The 23,557-nt window shown below is 41.0% G+C and overlaps 1 protein-coding gene across 2 annotated transcripts in view; it reads left to right on the plus strand.

Annotated features, from left to right (window-relative positions):
* Positions 1–23,557, plus strand: part of RARB (retinoic acid receptor beta) — a 204,351-nt gene that overhangs the window by 7,870 nt on the left and 172,924 nt on the right. Inside the window, exons 1-2 of one of the 2 annotated variants that reach the window (XM_053935177.1) lie at positions 1,661–1,728; positions 4,239–4,739. In XM_053935177.1, the coding sequence (XP_053791152.1) occupies positions 4,562–4,739 (178 nt within the window). In that variant the 5' untranslated portion in view covers positions 1,661–1,728; positions 4,239–4,561. Of the gene's footprint in view, positions 1–1,660; positions 1,729–4,238; positions 4,740–23,557 lie in introns of those variants that run through there. The other variant, XM_053935182.1, reaches the window with a different exon arrangement.

A 23,557-nucleotide genomic window follows, 5' to 3' on the forward strand; every position in this document is an offset into this window, starting at 1 on the left:
CAGTGGCCTTTTCAGAAGTGAAGGAAGAAAAAAACCACAAAAATCCTGCTTTACTTGCAATGCTGACAATTTAATTCCCTGCTATGGCTAGTGAGAGGGGAGGAAGAGGAATGTGGAATTGGGGTGTTGTTGGCAAAAGGGAGGACAGAGCGTAACCTTCCTACTGACACAGAACAATTGGCCAAGCCTCCTACCTTGGCTTCTTGCCTGTCCAGCTGTTGATGAGCATCAAAGTCACCTGTAACAGCAAAGGGATTTTAGGCATTCAAATAAATCTTATACAAATGAAAAATTCAGAAGGATGAGTTATGGTACAGTAATACCAAATATTGTTACCAAATGGAAGCTAAATAGCAATATAATGAATGAGGCTCAATACATTTAATATATTTCAGGAGAAGTGACAGATGTCTGAAGAGCAAAGCTGTTTTCTGTAGTCAAGCCTGTGCAAAATGCATGGGGAAATTAAGAGACAATAAGAAAAGTTGGGTTACTGTTTATCCAATAAAATTTGAAGCTTATATGTGAAAATTTGGTAGTTTTAAATTTCTTCTCAGATCCACAAACATTGAGAAGAAATATGGAAGAGACAGATACACCTGCTGCATTAACTGCAGCTGATAAATATTATGCTCTGCACTAGAGCTACTGTAGCCTCCTTCCCCTGTGGCCATCTACTTTATCACTGAAGTCAAGTCAATAAAAGACCTGTAAAAACCAAAAAGGAGGAGGCATATGTTCTGTCAAAGAAAAGCCATTGGCTGCTGTTCAATGCAAAGTAGTGCACAGTGTGATCATCTCTTGGTGGACATTCAAAGGAACTTTTCTGTATGATCCTTTTCCATACTGCTTGTACTGAGGGCCTTGTACTCATGAACAGTCACTAAGGAGAAGTCTATGGAAGAGGATTTTCATTGTATGCTGAGGATATCCTTTGAAGTCCCTTGGTCACAGCCATTTTCTGAAAATTTTGCCTTCTGCCTCCAGGGCAGAAATCCATGCTGTTGCTATGGGTATTTACCATAGCAAATGACAACAAAGGAAAATCTCCTTCGCAAAGCTGACAGCTGTACAATGTTTGAGCTATGGTACAGGTTTAGTCAGGCAAAAGAGATGTTTTCACCTTGGAATCACATGGAGCCTAGACATCTCTGGCTGATGTCCAGTGTTAGGTCCATCACAGTGAGAATGTGTCCCATCTGGTGATACATGAGTGAAATGTGTCATGGGAGTTGTGCCATGGAACTGGTGTGAATGGGAAAGCTGATTGTTTGGTTTCCTGTTCTGCAGCAGTTTCTACTTTGGGATGTCCTCTGCTGTGCAGTGATGAAGGTGATGGGTCTGTAATCTCTGTTAGCAGAGCTGGTGACTTGAAGTTCCTAGGTAACCATAGAACACGAGTGGCATTAGCTCCTTTACAAGAAGCTGGAACTGCTGATATCTAGCTATCTGCCCACAATTTGCTTCTTGACCATCACATAGATGTTCAGCTATGTGAACAACCTGGTGCTCCCAAGGAACACAGCTTGGAGTCAAATGATACACTGTTTAGACTATCATGACTTCTACACGATACTCTAGAAGACTTTTACATGTCTTCTCTCTCTGCCTATGGAAAGTAAATTTCTGAAGAACTCTGAAGAGGAGCAAGTTGTGAAGGCTTATCTCCAGCACAGCTATCTGCAGGAAATTTCTGGCCACGAGTGGTGAAAGGAAGGTGGTTTTTGAGTAAGGCAAGAAAAACTTACTTTCATGTAGTAATTCCAGTTTATAATTACATCTCATGTAAAATTATAAGCATCTAAAACTATATGATTATAACCTAGTTTTGGCACTGTTAAATATGTGTATTTTTATACTGAGGAGATATAATACTGCTGTGTTCTGTCATCATCAGCTCCATCACAGATCATGTTCCTTCAGTAATGAAGAACTGACCAAAGAGTTTTCCTGAGTGCCTTTTTCCCCCTCTGTCCTGAAGGAATTGCCTTTTTCTCAATACTTTTCAGTTAAATATGCAAATATATTTGATGTGGTTCTGGGAACGTTTTTAAGTTATGATGAGCTCTGCATTTTTCTGGCTAATAGAAATATAATTGAAGGTATTAGATAGTTTTATAAGATGAATTTTGTTTCCAAGCCCTACATCATTTAAAAATAGATGACCTTGTTCTGTGTTTAATTTAATGCACACATTTTTAGGGCTGGTATTCATCAGCATCCCTCTCCTGTTTTTTTTTTTTTTTTTTTTTTTTTTGCAAACACTTAGAAGTGTGGTATTTTTGCCAGCTTTTGTGGAATTGCTTTATAAAACTTCGCATGTTCCTTTGATACTTGACTTCCCTTGTCTCTTAAGCTTCGTAAAGCCTTAGCTAGGTAAAACAGACACCAGAGATGGTTCATCTCATTTTGTGTTGCTAGTGAGTCAATGTATTTTAGCTGCTGGGACTCCCTCAAAAGATCTGCCTGGTTTCACTGGTCTCCAGGTATGTGGTCCTTGAGCTCAGCCTGGCCAGCAGCTGTGCCTTTGCTTGCTGTATCCCCTTCTTACAGCCTCATCTCTGCATAGGTTTGCATCCATTACCATTAAAGGCATTTTGTGCATAATTTATACAGTTATCAAATACTTACAAGCTACATTTCAGTTATCCCCAAGCAGGCTGCACTCAGCAGAAGCTGCTGTCTGACAACATGCACAGCTGGTAACCTTTGCTGGTATTCCACACAGAGCAGAAATACTCCGCTGCTTTCTGACAGGCAAACATATGCACCCGAGTTGGGTTTTTTTCTTTTCTCTCCTTGCTCATTTGAATTCTTACCAACAACTGGTGTGCTGAGTAGCAGCAGTGATAGTCAGTACTGTGTTGTCACAGTTTTCCTCCTCTGGCAGCAGTTTTGCTTTGTGACCTTGACACATCATTTCACCACTCCTTTGTTTTCCCACCCAAAAATCCTCTTGCCTTTGGTTTCAGGCTATAATTTCAAAGAATTACAGATAAAAGTGCTATATAGTGGTGGATGTGGTTACTGATCACTGACTGTGGCAGATGCAAGAGTGTAGTCATTGTCTCAGGAAACAAAGCTTTAGTCAGCCGTGGACTGTCTTACTTTTGGGTCGCTGAGTTTGCTCTGTGGCTCCTACTGTCTTCCTTCTACAGTGTGTGTTGGAGGAGATGAGTAAACTCTCGTGCAGGGTGAACTCAGGTGCTGGCTACAGCACTCACTGGCTTTTGCCTGGAGAACTGCATGAGTAGCTACAGGAGCAGTGTTTGCAATATGGAAGTGGCTGCAGCCTTCCCAGTAAGACACCAGTAGCATGTACTGGTGTTGCACCAGCAGGTTGACTCAGAGGCCACCAGCCATTTGCTTTACATAGACTTGAACTGCTATGGCGGGAATATCACAATCCTGTTCTCAGCCTGAGGCTTTTGGTACAGAGCTTGAAAAAATTAAGGACCCCTTGAAAGGTGGTGACTCTTTGGGTGAAACACTGAGGAAGATGTGTGGAGCTCTGGATGACTTTGAAGATGGTGGTCATGAGGGCAAGCAAGTTCCCTAGCAGAGCACAGGAGCAGTGTACTGCAGTGTATTGACTCATGTCACTCACCCAGATTATGAAATAATGGGTGCTTGTTTGTTTGGGCAGTTCCCCCTACCCCTCGGAAAAAAAAAAAAAAATAGAAAACCATTAGTGAGGTGTCTCCTAAGGGATAATAAACTAACTATTCTTTGTGAAAACAGTCTTTATTAAACCAATTGCCTCTTTAACAGCCCAACTCAAAATTGCTGTCAGGTGAGTGCCTCAGTGCCCTGCCTGAGCCATGGCACTGAAGGGAGTTGAGAGCCTCTTCAGTGCCAATCCATCTGTAGCTTTTAGGGGGACACTAAAAGCTTTCATACACAGGGAAATTTTTCAGATGTTGCTTATTTTTCTCCCCCAGCATCAGTATTTCAGGTAATTATTGATGCATTGGTTTTAAATCTGGCAGTTTTCACCACAAGACTGCGTCACACCAGAAATAGCTTTTGGTGTTGCACATCATGCAGGGAAATCAGCTTAATGGGTGTTCTGCTGTTAGCTTCAGTAATAGGGTGAGAGTTTTATGTGAGCTGATCTCATGGGATGCTGATAAATAAATTGTAATTTAACAAAAATAGCAATGATAAAAAAAGGTTCTTCTATGTGCACATTTTAAAAATATGTATATTTTAATCAATATCTTGTTTTCTTCCCCCAGACTCTGTCAGTGTGCATCTGTAGAGAGCAACTGGGCTCCCAGAGAAACATTTGTAAAAGCAACTGAACTGCACCCTGATATCAGAGTAAGAAGACTTTCTATCCACAGTCTGCAGAGCAAGGATGTCCTAGAAGAGAGAACAGTAGGAAGCAGTGATGAAATATAGGATGGACCTGATATAGTGAATTACCTTTTCATCATCACACAATCCAGCTTAAGCTGTACCTTCAGGCTTGACAGCCCTCGTCATTCATAATTTGAGGTACCTAATTTTTTGGTCTGGAGTGATGCAACGTAATAGCTGTCCACTGTGAGGTGTTAACATGACAACCAGTAGCCGCACATGTCCAGTACCGGCCGTGAATGGACATATGACTCACTATCCAGCAGCACCATATCCCTTACTTTTTCCTCCAGTCATTGGTGGACTGTCACTACCTTCCCTCCATGGACTCCAGAGTCACCCACCAACTAGTGGATGCAGCACCCCATCACCTGCAAGTAAGTGCTTGGTATTAATACCTTTTATTGACCAGCTGTCCTCTAATAAAGACTGATCACATTCATTCTGAAATTATATCAGGAGTGGTTGCAGTTGTTCATCTATAATGTATTTTACTTGGGCAAAGAGCATGCATTTGTTTTGAAATACCATTTTCACTTCCTCTTCTTTTTATAAAAATAAACAGGCCAACTTTATGGCATGCCAGAGCTATGGAAACCAAGAGTGACAAAACCTGCTATGCATTTTGGTATATGCTGCATTATTATATTAGCTGCAGAATCCAGTGTTGCTTTTAAAGAAAAATTGACCTTTCTGTAATCCTGAATGGTGATGATTCTTCTGTATAGAATCCTCTGAAGTTGCACAGTTATTAAAACTGCTTTAGTTTTCTTCCATACGTAGCTCTTTTCTTCATGTGCAGCTTCTAAAGAGCAGCCCACTGGTCAACTGGTATCTGTGAGCTGCCTGTGGCTGCAGAACGAGCCCTTGAGTCTGTGGTTGAGGTTTTTTTGTGGTTTAAGCCCAGATAGCAACTGACTATTGCACAGCTGCTGTCTCACATCTCCTTTCCCCCATAGTGGGATGAGGAAGAGTATTGAGGAGGGGAAAAAAAGGTAAAACCCATAGTTTGAGATAAGAACAACTTAATATTGAAATAAGATAACACAATAATTGCAATCAAAAGGAAGGCGACAAAAAGAGAGAGAGAAGTAAAACCCAGGAGAGACAAGAGATGCTCACTACAGTTGCTCACCACCTGCTGACAGATGCCCAGCACAAGCAGCCATCGGCAACTCCTGGCCAACCCCCCCCACCTTTATATACTAGGGATGGCATTTTACCTCATGGAATATCCCTTGCCCTGTTTGGGTTAGCTGTCCTGGCTGTGCTCCCTCCCAGCTCCTTGTGCACCTCCTCACTGTTAGAGCATGGAAAACTGAGAAGCCCTTGGCTTAGGGTAAGCACTACTTAACACAGTGATGCTTTAGTTGTTGCTATCAACATTATTCTCATACTCAATCCCAAAATCACAGCACTCTACTTGCTTCTAGGAAGAAAATTAACTCTCCCAGCCGAAACTATGACAGTTCTACATGCAGTACTGCTGAGTGTATTAGCTGGGCAAAGATTTTTCTTTGCCTTATGACAGGCATGCTTTCTGCTTGGTCTTAGTTTTATATGTGTTTAAGTGGTTTCAAACAAAGCTGTCCCAGGTACAAACTTTCTAAGTAGGATCACTTAGATAAGATACATCTCTGCAGGTCTTTGCAGTGGGTGATTCGTGTATTTATCACTCAGGAAACCCATATATATACAGCTTTGGAGATGAGTTTGTTGTTGAAGATGCTTGTCTAAATACATTACTGCGACTGTTGAATATGAGAAGTCTTGACTAAACAGCAGATGTGTGGAACAATGCACTTTCTACCAAAATCATATGATCAGCAATGTAGAGCTTTTCTTTTCTATGAATTATTCCTGTGGAATTAAGACTGACGCTTTATTGTGTTGCTGATGCATTATTAATGATTAATAAACCAGTCAGTACTCAGCCTCTCAGAAGAGTATTGCTTAGTATGAATTTCTGTCAATATGCAAAATAAGTGGCTACTTCTAAATCATGGAGTTTGTGTCTTTATGCCCTGGTCCCAGCATTTTCAGGTCAGTATTTTTGTGGAGGTGCTTTGCAGCACTGGCTCTGTGTGACCAAGTACAAAAGCCTGCCAGATTTTGTGCATAGCTCAAGGCGATAGGGTTTGCAAATACCAGCTAAAATTGGCAAGATAGGAAGGAGGATGACTTGAGTGAGAATTTTTTTTGAGACATAGTCCACAGGATGACTCTTTTGGTTTGTACTTCTCTGTTTTCATACCTGTACTGTCAACACTCTGTCTGTAGACTTCTGATTCTGGAACTTGAGGTTTATATCGCTGGATTTATAGGGACAAGTTCTTGGAAGCATGCAGGTTGAGCTTTGGGTTGTATTTCAGGGTTCTGTTCTCCATTGTAGATTTTGTTGTTTGTTTATTTGTTTATTTTCTCTGCATAGGCCAAAGTCAGTATGATTGATGGTCTCTATTAAAGTTAGAATTTATGCTGTGTGGTGTAGTAATATGGAACTCTCTTGAAAAGACCAGAAAAAATTAAAGGTTGGACAAACCAGTGCTCTTTACATGCTTGAATCTATTGTACTATTTATCTTCCAGATTCTTTTCATTCATGTAAAATCCAATAGAAATGACTTTACATAACAGGAATGTTATAAAGATCTCTTTAATCTTTATAAAACAATGCTGTTCAACAGCTTTTGTTCAAAATTAATGCCATTTGTGCTTTTGTATTAGTTTTATTTTGTTCTGTCTTGGTTATACACTTTTAATGATGGCAGAATAACCTTATATCAAGTTGCATTAAGTTATCTTAATCCACAGTTGGGTCTGGTATCTCCAGTCCCATGAAACAGACAACAGTACATCTTAGGCGCATGAATTGTCTGAGCACAAGGGGCTTGCCATAAATGCTCAGGATGGAGTGATTTAGTTTCATTGATGTTAATAATGCTGTCGCCTCTGTGACCTGTGGCTCGGCTTCTGTTTTTATACTGAGATACATAGTGCAAAATACTTAATAATTGAAGGTCTGGTCGCAGTGCTAGAGAGGTCAGAGGATGAAAAAAACCACTTTTACGGGGTACGTGAGCCATGCATTAGCATCGAACAAGACCACGGTCAAGAAGATCATTACTTTTGTGAAGTCAGATTGATTTACCTACTGCTGTGTTACCCAGTGGAGCACACAGCAGACATCTTCACTCTTGACATCAGGTGGCACGCAGGCTTCCCTGGCCACATTAATGAATGAGGAGTTTCTTCTACACAGCAGAGATGGTTTCAGGAGGTTACTGCTTACCTCATTTAGAAATGGTGAGAGAAAGCAGAACTGGAAGCATTCCTCTGCTTTTTGGGTCATGTACCAGCCTGTTGTAGACCAAGAGGTTTTGGTTCTTTGCCAGACTCAGAGCAGCTATGGGAAATGGACAGAAGTTCTACAGAGCCCGACATATTTGCAATAGGAAAATCATAGAAGACTTGTGAAATCTTTTGGGGAGGAATAAATAAATAAATATGGGCAAATATTGTTACATGACATTTTATTAAAGTAAAACCACCTTAAGTTCAGGTGAGTAGCAGTCACACAGGCAATTCTTGTTTCTGAGTGGCATCACTCTCCATCAGCCCTGGAAGAAGGGTCAGGCCCCATCTGGCCATCATGAAACCTAATGCTGCTGCCAGAGGTCAGTAAGGCAGCTGTCACGACGTGAGGATACCAGCTTTAGAAGAGTCTACCTTCTTTATAAAACATCTGTTGTGTGGCTGTAGCAACACATTTTAATTTGTGGAAAAAGATTAATTATTATGAAAATAAGTCTTACAAAAACCCCCAAACTCCAAGAAAACATCCCTAACTAAGAGAATGACCACCTGAAATTTGAGAAGGCAGGTATGTAAAAGCCACATGGATCATTGTAGTATATCCATGGAGTTGAAAACTGGTGAGGAAAGTGCTGCCTATATGTTATGACTGATGGAACTGCAAGGCCCATAGTGATGTTGCAGTTTCACAAGCAAACATCAGCATCAGATGAAGCCCTGCTGGTTGTTTATAGAGTATCTTTGCAAGACTGGTTCCTGTAACATAACTTCACCCCAATGTGTTTTACAGAATTAGTTTACACAGCTAAATACCACTACATAAGAAAGCCAGTTGGTGTAGCTGGAGGAAAAAGCTTAATCTGAGCTAATGCTGAGCTAATGAAAGGAATCCCTGAGTGTATCCTAGACCACATTAAAAAAGGATCTGGACAATAACCACAGTGGGAACCACTAAATAATAAAACACTTTGTTTGGCAGTTCCCTTTCTGCTTGGCTTGAGCATTTGTTTGAACCAGGTGATTTGTGTTGCCCATGGCATTTGGTGGGAGCACCCCCATATTCTACCTCTAACCCCCAGCCCACATTTTGATCCTCAGGCTGCCAACATGAACCTTCAAATCCTTGATATCCCCCCTTCCATTTATTGCAAGGGAGGAATAGGAGTAGCTTGATAAGGGGCAGGGAAGAGCAGTCAGTCTGGTACGAGAATGTCCTGGAACTTATATAAATTCAGTAAGGTTGCTTCATCCACATAGCTTGGAAAAAAGTAATCTGAATGTGTTATTTAGAGGACTGTTGGGATGCAATGGAGAAAATTCCATATTAAGGTCACTCATTGTATTTTAGCCAAACTTTTTCAATCTTTTCTGTCTGGGGTGTTTTAAAAGTGTATTGTGAAGAATAAAAGACTTTATGTTCTGTTTTATGTAAGTCTTCAAAATATGAGAAAATGTACGGAAAGTAAGATCATCTGAGGAACTCAAAGAGGTAGACAAGGAAGCACCTACAACATTATTTCTGGTTGTGCTTTGTAAATACTAATTATTTTATTTATTAGTCAGTATTACACATCAGGCTTTTCAGACATGCTCAGGACAGGCAGATTGTTGTTTTGGGCATTGTTTTCTGCTGGAATTGTTTTTCCTTCTATTAATGCAATTATTTACTACTTGAACTTCATCTTAAAGATTGCTTTCTTTTTTTTTCCCCTCCCTGGGGAATGGATTTTCCACTGGTATCATTAAAAAAGTACAGTTAAATCCAGTGTAACTGGTATAGTACTGCAAGATACTTTTTGCCAGCCCCACCCGTTGCAGGAATTCATTTACTTTTCCAGTCCTGTTGTTAATCATTATATTGACACAGAAAGTCCTCCCAAAAGCACTCTTTGGCAGATTGCATTAAATATGAATAGCAGATATTCATTACGATGTGTTGCCCCCAAGAGAACTCTAAACTATCTGCACTACTCATGAGCAGGCAAATACACTAATTCTCCAGCTATTCAAATTATTTTCAAATAGTTTAGTGTGTCTCTAATAAAAACAAGAATGTCTCTGTTTCCTTTAATTACTCAGAAGGTCAAGGACTCCCACATCTCACTTTACCTCACAAAATGGGGAATATTCCTATTGGAGATTGGAGTATGGTTAGTAGATGATGGATTTTCTTCCATTGGCATAGTTACTGAGGAAAGTGCTATCTGTAATGGACTGAAAAAACCCTCCTCATCACTCTGACATTCTGGAATGATCTAAAATAGTATTATAATAATTATATTGAATTAGGAAAAAAATACATGAATCAACCTCATTTGATTCTGTTGTTCTGAGCTTTTTTTCACAGTGTCTATTCTTAGTGTAACTGCCTCCCTTTTTTCCAGTCCTGTCTCTCTGGGAAAGCTTGCTGTGTGGTCATTTACATGTATCTGCAATTAACAGATGACTTTCAGTGTACCTACTCAGTGCATGTGTTGTCCATCATTATTGGAAAGACAGAACATGTGTTTGCATTCAGAAAGAGGGGGGTAAACAGAACATGAATCTCAGATTTCTTAGCCGCAGCTAATGTTGTCTCATGCTGTCAAGTCTGAGGAGCAATGTCCAGATGATACCCTGCACATACCACTCATGGCCCTGGAAACCACCATTTCTTTTCAGTTCTTGCTCTATGTCATGTTACGGATTTTTTTCCTGGTGGAGCTCTTTGTGCAGCTTGAAACCATCCATGCTTTGATTATTGAAACTATGTTACATTGTCATTTTCGGATTCTAGTTCATCTGAAACTATCAAAAATTTAAATTTGTCTTTTCATGTTGTAGCTTCTTTTTCAGTATTGCCACTTTCAAACAAACCAGGAGCTTCTCTCTACTCAGTGCAGCTAGTGACTCCTGCCACACCACTGCCCTGCCAGGGTGGGTCCTCAGCACCCTGTGGATACAGCCCACTTCAGATCTTAGTGGGCAGTATGCTCATCTGTGAGAAATCAGTCTGGGTGTGTATGGACAGGAATGTGCTTTCTGGGAGGAAGCCAAATTTAGAAATTATCTGCTCTGGCAGGGAAAGTGTGTGGTGCAATACTGGCATGTGCTCTGTAACGGCTCTGCACATCCCTCGTAGACATGCCGTGGTCTGAAGGAGCCTGGCGTTTGGAAGTCAGATAGCAGCTGTCATAGAATTGCTCCTTCCCTCCTTTCCCAAAACAGGGAAATTCCCCAACAAAATGCCATCTTGCCTAAGGCTGGAAATACATTTCTGTGGAGTATTGCAAATGACCTTCTTCTCTGCTCTGGCTCAACGAAAATAACACCCAGTAGCTCCCAGTATTGGGAATGTCAGGAATGAAGAACGAAGGGCTTGTTGTAGCTCCCCATTTTTGGTTCACTTGGGGTGACTCCTCTGTTGCCCTTCCACCTAGTGATGGTGTGTTTGGTGTCACTTCCTCCATCCATGTTCAAAAGGAATGTAACGCCAGGCTTTGAGTTTGTCAAGGTGGCAGCAGAGTTATTTCAATATCTGATGTCTTTCCAATCAAATCAATAGGTGCAATCTTCTGAAATTGCTAATAGTGTAATAATTCATGATACTAAAAACTTTTGATTTGCCAGCTTTCTTTCTGAAGGTGTATGCTTAGCAGCTAATCATGTCATTTTAGCTATGTGGAGAGTTTCCATTCAGTCATATTGTCATGTTCAAAAGGCAGGTCACTGTGTGGACTGGGGGGAATTTTGTAAATACCGGGTTTTTTTTTGTGAGCTAAAATGGGTCTTTTATTTTGCCACAGTTGCTGGTCTTGGTAAAGCTTTCCTCCTTTAGTCTACCTGAATTGTGAGTTTGTGTTTACTATGGTTTTACCAATATGTGGTGTTCAATTGGGGAATCCTATTTAAGATTCAGACAGGGACAGATTTTTCTTCAGGAGAGATCAATTTATGGTTTTCCTCAGGTAGAATATCTTCCCCTTTTGCCTATTTAGGGAATATGGGGAACAAATTGTGTTATGTGGACTTTTCAGCTGTATCAATGACAACATGTTTCCCATTTAAAATGATAAATACCCACCCTATCTGATGAGCCCTGAAAGGGCAGGGAATCCTTTTTCCCTTCCTTTGTCCTTCAGCGCTCCGTTTCCTTTCTTACTGCCCAGAATAGGCCTACACCAGTAATATTCATAAATGATTTACAAAAGTAATTCCTGTGTAATAGCTTGGGACGTCAAGATTTTATGATGCTGCCAGATGTGCTATCAAACAAAATTATCTGGTTCAAAAAACTTGTGATAAATCTAGTCAGGGGAAATTCCCCAGGGCAGATTCACCCTCTACAAAAGTAACTGTATCTCATAAAATTGTTAGATTTGCCTTTTACCACATGTTTGAAATCAGACTTAAAGCAACAATTTTGTTCATGTCAAAACTTAGGTTTGGTATAAACTAACAAACAGGAAGGACTGGCCTTAAGTGACAGAAAACTCTTTTCCTTTCAAAACACCCCGCACACACTCAGAGGAAATGTCAGAGTAAATATCAGAAATATTCGGAAAACCAGAACCTGCATCCCTAAGATACTCAACTGTTTTGTCTAGATAATGCATTTTTAGAAAGCTGTCATACCCTAAATATAGTGGGTCTCACCAGGGTTTGGCTGCTGAACTCCCGATGGCTATTAATATGAGTACTCTTAGGTTGTGCAGTGAGCAACATGCCCAGCATCTTCCCTGTGTGTTTGATTTTTCATGGTCTGAGTCAGGGAAAGTGTGTGGGTAGCAAGGTGTGTGTTTTGGCTGGGAGTTTGGGTTTTGAAGGAGGGGAAGTGCTGGAGAGGCACTGAGGTCCCTGTGTGGCCATGCCTCCATACTGGGGAAGGCTGGACAAAGGCAATGCGCCCTTGGCTTAGCTCCGCAATTTTATGGTGGTCCTTATTTCTCAGGAAAGCCCACAAGGATGTTTAGGTGCCTACGAAAACAAACTTCATAGGTATAAGTACTTCAGTTATGCCAGAGGAGCAAAACGTTTTTGGGCATGATTTTCATCCCATAGTTCAAGGTGTCTGGGAGAGGGGCTGAAAGTCATGACTGGCTGCTGGGAGCATCTGAGACAGAAATGCTGAGTTCAGGTGATGGAAGAGTGGTTCAGCATTTCTTGGGAGGCTAGAGCAGAAGAGGAGAGGTGGATCTGGAGACTTGTGATGTGCCATGTTTCTAGGGAATGTGCTTCTACTTTTGGAGTACTCTGAGATATCCATGGGCTCGGCATGCCATTAGATAGCACACTTGCTTACAGCTTCTGCTAAGAGGGAAGTCAGGTAATTCATGCACTTAATAGGTGTGGACCTCCAGGTAAAGCTTTGTCTTTGCTACTTTTCAGTGCTGAAGGACAGTTGAATTTGATTTAACCTCATCACTAGCTTTCCTGAACTTCATATGTTTCAATCTGAGACTTGTACTAAGGCTGATACTCAACTTTTTCTAAGAAATGAGAACTGCAAGAAATTAAGATGGACAGAAAAAAACCCAGAAATACTGTGGAAAATTCAGAAAAATCCTTGCCTCATCCTTTTAGGATGGATTTCCTCATCTTTTCTATGGGTGGATTCAGACCCCAGCATGACCACACAGCTCCTGCGAGTGCTGTGGAGACTTTGCCTGTGGTCACAACTGAAGATATTTTTTTCCTGTATGTGTGTAAAAATTATGTAGTTGATTCTTAGAAACTAAGGCCTTGATCTCTCAGCTAGAGCAGTAAGAGCAGATTACATTCACTCCTTTAATTTAAGACCTAAGATGCTTTTCAAAAACTGGCTTTTACTAAAGATGTATTTTGATATTTACAGTAATGTGGGGAGTATAATTTCTGAGATAATGAGAGGGAGGCAAAATATAGGCTTATGCAGTTCTCATTTCTCAAAGTTAAAAGTTTTCAGGTGTATTTCAAGGCTTCATAAGACAACATACCTAACTAGAACCTTTTACAACCCTTGATGTTTTTTCCAGTCAATTTTTAAAAATACCTAATAGTTAGTTTCAGTGAAGGAAATGCCAAAAGTCCTTTAAATACAGCTGTAATAGCATCACTTTTTCCTCTGTGTATTTAAAAAGAAGAAGAAAGACATTCTTTACCAATACTCCAGGGAAGAAAGGTGGTGTCCTAAGGCTGCAGTCCTTTGCAGCCTGCAGCTGTTACCAGAGATTCTGCCCAAAAACCTCTGGTCTCTAACAAACTCCACAACTGTATTTGAGGGAGAAAAAACTTGGCTCCCTTTTAAGATTGAAACATCTAAGCCAACAGCTGGAGTGCTGTCCTCACAATCAGGTCCCTGTCAGTGGAAAATGCAGCACAATTTCCTGTGCACTCTGATTTCAGCTGGGTACCACGGCCACTGTGGAATGCAGTGGCAATACCTACCCTTCTACAGCAGAGCCAATGGAATTCCCCATTCTTTCTAGCCTTATTCCCTTCCTATCCTCATTCCTTCCAGCCACTGAGTGATACTTGTGTAAGGGTAATGATCCTGGAGAGAGATGCACAGACGTTCGTCTAGAGCCCAGAAACGAGGCCACGTGGTAAATCTGCAGTCTTTGGGAGAATCCACGTGCATACCAGCACCACCTAGAAGCTATCAGCAAAGGCATTTGGTGGGAAGTGGGACTGTATCATGTAAAGAAATCTGTTTATGATATACTACTTTCGCATAGCAATTCCAGGATCAAGAGTTCTGTTATTTGAGAAATTAAGCCCTGCGAGGATCATTAAAAGTACAGAAATAGTGATGTCATTGCAGAATTAACTGGCTATAAACCCACAGGGTGACATGTCGATTCATAAAGGGAATAGCAAAACATAATGCAGGGCACATCTGCTGCTCCAGTTCCTGCAGAACCATCAGCCTATTGGTATCTGCAGACCACTTGAAATTGAACATCTGTTAGAAGCACTCAAAAAAGCAGCAGGAGAACCTGTACACCTTGCAAAACACTTTGCTGTCAGTAACATCATAGTTTCAATAGTGTATTCTTACAAAAATTGTTATAAGTCCCCTTCAAGTCCTAGATCTTCCTGGCATTGTTTCTTAAATAGCGACAGCATGAGTAATAGTAAAAATAACATGGACTTTTCAAAAGACTTTCCTAACATTTTTATTACTTTTTATTTATGGTACCACTGCAACATGCAGACTGCTATAGAGTCTTCAAACAAAGACGGATATGATCTCTGTTCCAAGTAGCTTGGAATCAAGAAAAGGAAGATATATGAAGAGTAAGAGAAAAGGACATGACTTCTGGGCCAAGTGAAGGAGGTGAAGAAAAGCTCAATCCTAGAAAGGGGAAGCTGAGTTTGGGGCTTTAAGAAAAATGCTCAGATGCTTAGAAACAAGACAGCCTGTGGAAACTGACCTGCCTCTTGTGAAGACCAGCAATAAGATACTGCAGCGCATTTCACAAAACCTGTGTGCATGGCTGACAGTCGATTAAGTATCGTAATTTAACTGCATCGTCTGAACTCCGACCCAGTCAGGATGACAGCGTGTTTCTCCAAGCTGCATGGTCCAGCAGAGTCCAACTAATTTGCAATTTTCTTCTGTTTAACGAAAGCAGAAATATATTTAAGCCACAGAGAGAAAGATTTCACTATTGATTAGCAGTGGTTGGTGCTGCAAAGACATTTGGAATGCATCAGCTGCCTCATGGTGCAGCAGCCAGATATCTTGAAGCACAGTTTGCTTTCTTTCACTTTTATTACTTGCAGAAGAAGCAAACTCTGCCAGGGTGTTATTGGAAGGGATGTTTGCCATTTTAATATGTAATTACTCACACAAATTTGATGAAAACATGTTGCAGTAGCTTTGATTTTTCAATAGGTAATGGTATTTACTTGTTGTAAAAATGAGTATCATTATAAATTGTTTGAGAAATTGAATTAAGCATATAGCACAAGTCACAGAAAATGCCCAGTTTTATTCTGTGAGTACCAAAGTATTTTTTCAGATATATTCCCCATTTCAGTTTTTTTAATAACCAAAGAATTTTTTACCTTGCTCTCCAAGATGAAGCTGGAATCTTCCATAGCCAAAGCAAAGCCTAACTGAGGCAATCCAACACCAGTGCAACGATGTGGAGAGTCACTGATGTGGGCAGTTCAAATGGGGTTTCTGCCAAACCTTTGTCATTGTTCTGAAGCACTCTGCGTGAGTGCCAGGGCTTTCTAATAGTGCTGAGAGTTTTATACAATGGACAGCCCGGAATTTAAAAGCCTAATGAAGTGTGCAAAGGAAGAGCATTAACACTAACCCCAGAGTGAGATATGTGCATTTTTTTTTCTCCTGAGATGTTGATTGGTAATCCATTTTTTAATCAGTTTTGTGCCCATGAAACTTCTTTGACTGCCCAGAAGACTCCACAGTGATAGTTCCAATAAGAAAGCAGTGATGTGATAAGGAATATGTGGCCCTGTTTGGTAAACTTTGTTTCTTTTCAAGGGGAAAAAAAAATCAAAGTGTTTCAGAGGATGTTAATAAAATTGTTAAAGCTGCTCTTCTACAGCTTGCAAGGACACTCTAGAGCTGGTGCCTCTCCTTTGTCATCAGAGGTACTGAGCACATTTTGGGTCTAGGAGATATCTTCTTTCTGGAGGAAAAGAGTAATTTTGGGGTCAGATCTGTTGTTTGAACCTGGCAAAGTGGAGCTATATCACAGAAGAAATCCAATGCCCAAAGTCCCTTTCCTTACCTGAACTTCAAGTCACAGTCCATCTGCTGATCACCCAGGAGCTCTCCCTTTAATATTTTTCTTTACTTTCTTGTCTCTGCAAGTCATCTGATTGTGTCTGGTTTTATTTAATTGATTTATGTGGTGTTTTTGTGCTTCTGTGCTTTCAATTCCATACATTTAATTACAGAAAATGTTTCTGCTCCCTCCTTCCTTTGTATTGCTTTGTATTTATCCTCAAAGTGGAAGGGTGGCATCTTCAGTGAGATGTTGTGTTTGCAGTGAGAGGGATTCAGTTTTTAGAAGGTTAGGCTGGTTCCTGGCAGCCAAGAAAAGGGGGAGCACAGTTTGTGACAGGGCTTATGCCTGGACAATGACACAGGAGCTGGCTTGTGGGATATGATGTGAAACAACTTGGGAAAACATGGGAGCCAGTGAACAAATTAAATTTCTAAGTTTCTCTGAGATGACTACAGCCAAGGGGTCCTCTTCACTTGTCTCCGTTGAGCACTGGTCATCCCACAAGGGTAATGAAGAAGGTGTTGGAGCCATGCTGCTGAGTCACATCACCTTTGAGCTTCCAATCAGAAGGTTGATGATAAGCGTGTGTGACGATTTGCAAGAAATGCTGATCCTTTTCAATTGGCTATCGGTCCGGAAAGTTGGGAACCATTGACCTCACTTACGTCTTTAAGGTCAGGGAGATGGATTTCCAGCAATTTGTGCCCAAGATCAGACATCAGCCTGCTAGGAGTAGCATGAAGAAAGGTTGCTGTCACAATGAAGTATCACTTCTTCTTAGGATGGACTTTTTCCTTATTTTTTTCCCAGAATGCTGATTGTGCCTGACCTGGTTTCAGAATATCTTGTATTTTACAAGACACAACAATACTTTGGATCAAAATTATATACCAGAATAGATGTCACAGGGTGAAAGTGGCTCCAATGATTTTCAGATCCAACAAGGGGCAAATTTCTTTGTGAGCCTGCTAATCACTTTAAACAAAATTGCTCCCCAAGTTGTTGGGAATCACATGTTCACCTCTATAGCTGTGTATGCCTGTGAAGGAAGTGAATAAAATCCTGCTGCCTTGCTGGATGGCTCTCTGCATGAATATCACTGACAGGGTTGGGTCTGTCCCTCTCAGTGTAGGTCTTTGCAGAATGACCTTGGTCTGGATGCCTGTGCCAGTGTTTTTGTGTTCAGGAGGTGCATTGTTCAATTATTTTAGAAAATGTTAGTCTCAGTCAGCCCATGTTGTTTCTTTCCTAGTGAAAGGTTATTATTTTCTCTGCAGTGTTTGTGTTGCTGCAGAAGGTCTGGAACGACTGGGAGAAAAGGTTGAAGGAGGGCAGCCAGGGCTGCTAGAAGGATTGTTGGTGCTTCTGAGGGACAGAGGGAACAGCCTTCACCCTTGGCAGACATTTGTTATAGATTCCCTCTAAGATCAGGAAATGAGTACAGTCATCGCTTTGTAATTAACCGTGAGGGGAAAATCTCGGGAGATGGCTAAAACAGATTTGTCCACTTAGGGAAGGAACGCCGTGACTTAACAGGTGTATGGTGCCTGTACTGCACTACTTAGGAGTTCTTCAGGCTTGGCTGCAAACAAAATATTATCTGACTATAATAACATTGTGAACCCAAAGACCTTAACTGGTTTCATTATCAAGTGAGCGCCTGAGGGGAAATACACAGATGGAAAGGCATTCCTTTCCTTTGGTATAATGCTCTTGTGCTAGAGAATTTATGGCCAGGACGTGGTTGGCCCTTGCATGGGCGACTAGTGGGACAAATACATGAAGTCATTCTGGTCTTTTTTTTTTTTTCCCTTGTTATCTTGTAGCCTGTTAAAGAGGTGAGTTTTCGTTGCCATGCCCAAGCTTAGGGACAGCATGCTGCAAACTACAAGGTGGGATTTGTACCATCCCCTCCTCTCTGTCATGGACTTCATTCTCTCCCTGGGAAAAAGGGAGGGACCAACCCTGTCTGGAAAACACGCAGTACCCTGACAGGTGGATTCAGGCTACTGTAGGTCAGAGTGATGCTTAGCTGGCGTAATCTTCGTAGAATTTAATTCTAAGTTGTGCTGGATGTGCTGGAGGGCTGATCAGAAGTGGTCCCCTAAAAGTGAGGAGGGGTTAAGGGGGGTTGTTTTGTTTGGTTTTTGTTTGGGTGGTTTTGGGTGTTGGGTATTTTTTGTTTTGTTTAGGTTTGGGTTTGCTTTTTTTCCTTTTTCTGGTGCAGACAGACCTTGGAAAGATCAGCCCTTTGTTGTGTATTTCCAACCTGTGCTCTACTGGCTGGGATAGCATCTACAAGGCAGAGCCCTATAGCTCAGGCAATCTGAAAGGCTACACATGAGGGGGTAAAAAGAGAGAAAGGAGAAGATATTAACTCATCATTTAGCTAGCTGAGGTGTTCATACTCTTTTCCAGTTCATGAGTTACCCTGTGGTTTCTCAATTATAGATGTCAGAAGAAAGGTATGAAAGTTACGTTTTTTAAATCTGTGACCAGAGAGGCTGCTGCTTCCTGGAGAGGAGTCTGGTCTGTTCATTTTAGAGAACCTGAAGATGAAGATGGAGAGCACATTAGTTGGTTGTCGAAAATAGTTACGTTTTTCAGAACTAAACAAATACAAAAAGATGGAAATGGAATGCAGGATCCATGTTATATTTGGGAGTGTGTGTGTGCATGCACATTTAGACTTATTTGAGAACCCCAAAGGTATTGAAGCAAAAACTAAGTAAATAATGAAGTTGTGGTTCAATTGTAAATGTTAATGTTTCTGTGGGAGACGGAAGAAGTTCTTTTATTATTCAAATTGTCTTGTTCTTTCCTTGTTTATTTACCAGTTTGCCCTCTTTTTGAACATTATATATGATTTCATGGTTAAGAGTTCACAAATCTTAAAATGTTGCCTTCTTGTCAGTGACACTGATCATACTGCAAAGGTCTTTTTAGAATTTTATACAGATCGAATAGCTCTGTTTGTTAAAAAAGGTCAGAAAAAAGGTCACCAGAATATTTCATTTTTGGCAAAACTACTTATTTTTTTCTTAGTCTGGGTAATAGAGATAGCTGAACAGAACTGCTTCCACTGAATTTATTGATTAAAAACAAGCAACCACCCCCTTTCCCCAGCCTTCCTCCTCCTTCTAACAGACATCTGGCATGGAAAATGTAAGCTAGGTATTTTTATCAAGGCTGTAAGCACCCAGGGTCTGCTATGAAGGCTACTGCAGGGATGCTTAAGAATAAGGACGTTCAGCAGCTCTGTTACAGCCACTTCTTCATTTGAAGAAGATGCTTTGCACAGGTGTTAAAATGCGATGCCAAAGTACATCTTGATATTAGCATACTGTACATTGAAGCCTGTAATTAACAGCACCCACCTGTATGCTGGCATTTTTCTGACTCTTGCCATCCTTTGAGATGTGTGTATCTGAGGATCTAATCCATCTAAGCTTCTGGACACCCTGAACCACAAATGAAGTCAGAGAGCTGCAGGCGCACAGCTCCTGGCAGGATTATGCACCCAGTGAGCTATTGCTCTCATTATGTTGCACTGCAATATATCATCAGTGAGAAACATCATCCTAATGATGCATTAGAGTAATACATCATCAGGGGAGTCCCACCAGTAATGTATGACTCCAAGTATGGTGCTACTCGGTAAGAAAATCATCTCACAGTCCTTGTGTTGTTTCAGAACAGCATGAGCAGAGGGCAAAATATGTTGCTTAAGATTGATGCAGCTTCCCAATTTCATAACTATGTTAATGGTGGGGGTACCTTCTGTATGCTCTGAGTTTGTGATTGTGTTTTCAAAGAGGTGTGTTTGGGCTGTCTTTGGTTGCGTTGCTCTTTGGAAGGAGCAGGAATTGATTCTTTAGATGGATGGTTGGAGGGCTTCAATAGGAAGCTGTAAATCTGCTGGCCAAGTGCCTGTTATATAGTTCCTGGGGATGGGGAGAGGGTTTATGTAAACTTGGTGCCAAAATTTGCAATTTTAAGAATTTTTCTAGTGTCACCCTGATACATTCTCCTGTTTCAGTCACATGTTCTAAGATAAATACATTTAAAAAGCATATCTTGCAAAAATTAAACCCCTCCATTTAATGTGTCAGTCCACTGATTTTCTTTGGTCTGAAAGATCCTACAGCAAAACAATCCTTCCCATAGGAGTTGTCTTAAGGGCAAGATTTACTTCAGGGGGAGAGGCAATCAGGTGCTTTTCCTTTATGTTTATGAATCACAGTTGTGATGCTGCGACGTGCTTCATGGGATTGCAGCAGTCCCGGGGACTGCCAGATGGAGGAACATAGTTGCCAGTGGTCCACTAATATAATACAGGGACTGCACTACTCCAAATGAAAAATCTGCAGTAGGATTGAAGGGAATGTTAACTACAAAATAGACAGTTGTGGAACGTGCTTTTATACACGGCCAATGTTTTCTAGAATGATTTTAGGATGCATCAAGTTAACAGGTGCAAGACAAGGAAACCGAAATGGATTCTGAACTTTAGTGTGCTTTTGAGGCTGCAGCGCATATTTTTTGGTGCTGAAATTGTGCACATATATTGTTTTTAAAAAAAAATCTTCCTAGTCACAGAAAAATTTCATCAAAACCAAGGGGTGGTTTTAGAGTAGGTTCAGCAAAATTTTGTTTCCCTTTGCTTCTGATTTTCTTGTATTGCCATATAACTGGTCTGAGGAGCATGATTGTGGCCTTCTTGAGACTTGTCAATCATCCCTTTTTTTCCTGTCATGCTCTCAGAAGTTCTTTACCAGCTGCTTCTCTCTTCATACCCAAGTCAGTAAGAAACTATGACAGCATGACTGCTTTTGCAGGAGCACCTACTCAGCCTTCTGTTACTGTAGGAAAATGGAGATTTTTTTTTAATGCTGTACCTTGTTTCATTCATTCACGATGTTGCTGTCCTGGTCCAAAGTATGCACATGTTGGTATAATACAAGGAGAACTTCAGTGGTGTCATTCTTTTACTGGTTAAGTGTTCTATGGGCTTATTTAGGCAGCAAAAACAGTATTCCAAGCCAAAAGATCTTCAGTTGTAGCTTTCTTGAATCCTTATTTGGGCAAAGTATGAATGGCCTTAAAAGACAGTAACTAGTTTATTTCTTGAAGTGGTGCTAGGTTAAGATCATCATCACAAATCACACCGTCCTCAACACCAGGGTCTCCCTCACTGTTGTAAGGAATGCAAGCCTGTTCTTTTCAAGCTCCTGCTTGAGACTGGTTTAGGATCCCAGAGGTCCCAGTTCTCTCTCCAGCAGGATGGTGGGGCTGCCAGTGCAGCAAAACTCTTTTGTGATGATCCAGAAGCAGTGGGAGGAATAAACCTTTGTCTGTACAACAGGCATGGGCAGAAGAGTTGAAGTCTGGGGACTCTCTTCTCAGGGTCAGCACTGTGTTTGATAACTGCCTTTGGTTTTAACTAAAAATGAAGATCAGCCTTCTTGACTGCACAAAATAAAGAAAATCCAATAAAAGCAAAAAACCTATCCATCGAAAAGCAGGAGTTGAAAGACAGAGATAATTTAATGAGTTGATCATTATGGTTTTATGATCGTTTTAAGGTTTTAAGATTAAAATTACTTCTTTGTTTCCCTGATGTTGTCTGAAGTCAGGTTTTCTTTCCCAGCCTGCCTGAATTCAGCCCCAACAGTAAAAAGTTTTCATCAACAAAAATTAAAAATACGATAGACTTAATTTTCTGATTTGGCTGCTGCTTAAGGTTTGATTTTTACCTTTGAACTACTCAGCTCATGTCTTGAAGCCTTCTTGTTAGAGAAACACTGCCCTTCTCTGTGTATACGGAGAGTGTAATGAATCAAGATTTGCTGTAAATAATGTTTGCAGAGTGAAGTGTTTCTGCCAAATTCCCTCAGTTATTGCATAGTCATATATGGCAGGTTATTGTGTTAATAGATTATTAAACTCTGCATGTGCCCTTTAACCTTCTCTGAACTTTTGTTCTTGTCTTTTAGAAGGAATTAACTAAATCCAAATTAGTGGTGGGCAGTCAATCAGCAGTCAGATGGGGTTTTTGACCTCACCGGTATGTCCTGTTGCATCATACTCTGCTTTGTTCTTCCATCAGGCTGCACCGTGACTCAGGCATAAACGTGACACGTCAGAGATATAGCGTGATGTGACACGGCCAACAAAAATATCAGTTAAGGATTCTGTGGATAGTTCCAATTCCTTCAGTTCATGGGTTATTTGTTGTCCATTCATGTGTCGATAAAGGCTTCAGTAGTTTTCAACTTGCTGGCTCTTAAATGAAAGGGAAGACAAAAAAACCCCCAAAAAATCACCAAGGCAAAGAAAGGAGAGCAAAGACCCTCATCCTTCAGCTGGGTTCCCCTGTGTTCAGTGCCCAGGCTTTGCGCTGTGGTTCCAGTTGGTGATATTTGGAACCTGTAAGTTAATTAGAAGGAGAAATTTCTGCAGCTAGCAATGTAGATATTCTGGGGAAAAAAAAAACATTGCCCCGGGGGAGGAATGATATTTGAGCAGATTTATGGTGCTCTGAGTGTGCATATGAATGAGATGATGGCCGTCAATGTGGCTTGCTGCTGTGGGGAACTGTCAGCTTTGCTCGGGTGGAAGGAGATCCATGGAGAGGAGCGGTGAGAATGATTGGAAAATAATGATAAAAATTAAATTGGTTTTATAATTGGATTTAAAAATTCTTAAAGTATTTAAAAAAGACTCTTTTTCCTCTGGAGGGGAAGGGAATAAGATAAACACCCCACCCAGACCAGCATCGCAGATTAAGTCTGCTAAATATGGCAGTGGGGAGGACATCGGCACGTGATGAAGCCCCATATTCCCCCTGCATATTGGTGAAAATCACCCAGACCAGAATTTGAAACATTCTGGTTTATTCTGCTCTGACAACATGTATTGCTGGTTTTGGTGGATATGGAAAGGTTGTGGTGGTACAGGGCAGTGAGAGGAAGGGGTTTGCTGAGGACCACAGCCAGGCCAAGCCAAGGGATGTGTCCCAGCCTGGACCACATTTAACAATAAGTCTGAAATGCTCTGCTGAAGCATTGTTGAGGTGAGGGTGCTGTGTGTGACTGACACCCATGTGGGGCTGCGGCGCTGTCTCCCACCTCGCTGTGCGGGCTGGAGCATGCT

This window comes from Vidua chalybeata, chromosome 1, assembly GCF_026979565.1.
Source record: "Vidua chalybeata isolate OUT-0048 chromosome 1, bVidCha1 merged haplotype, whole genome shotgun sequence".
Classification (NCBI taxonomy): domain Eukaryota; kingdom Metazoa; phylum Chordata; class Aves; order Passeriformes; family Viduidae; genus Vidua; species Vidua chalybeata.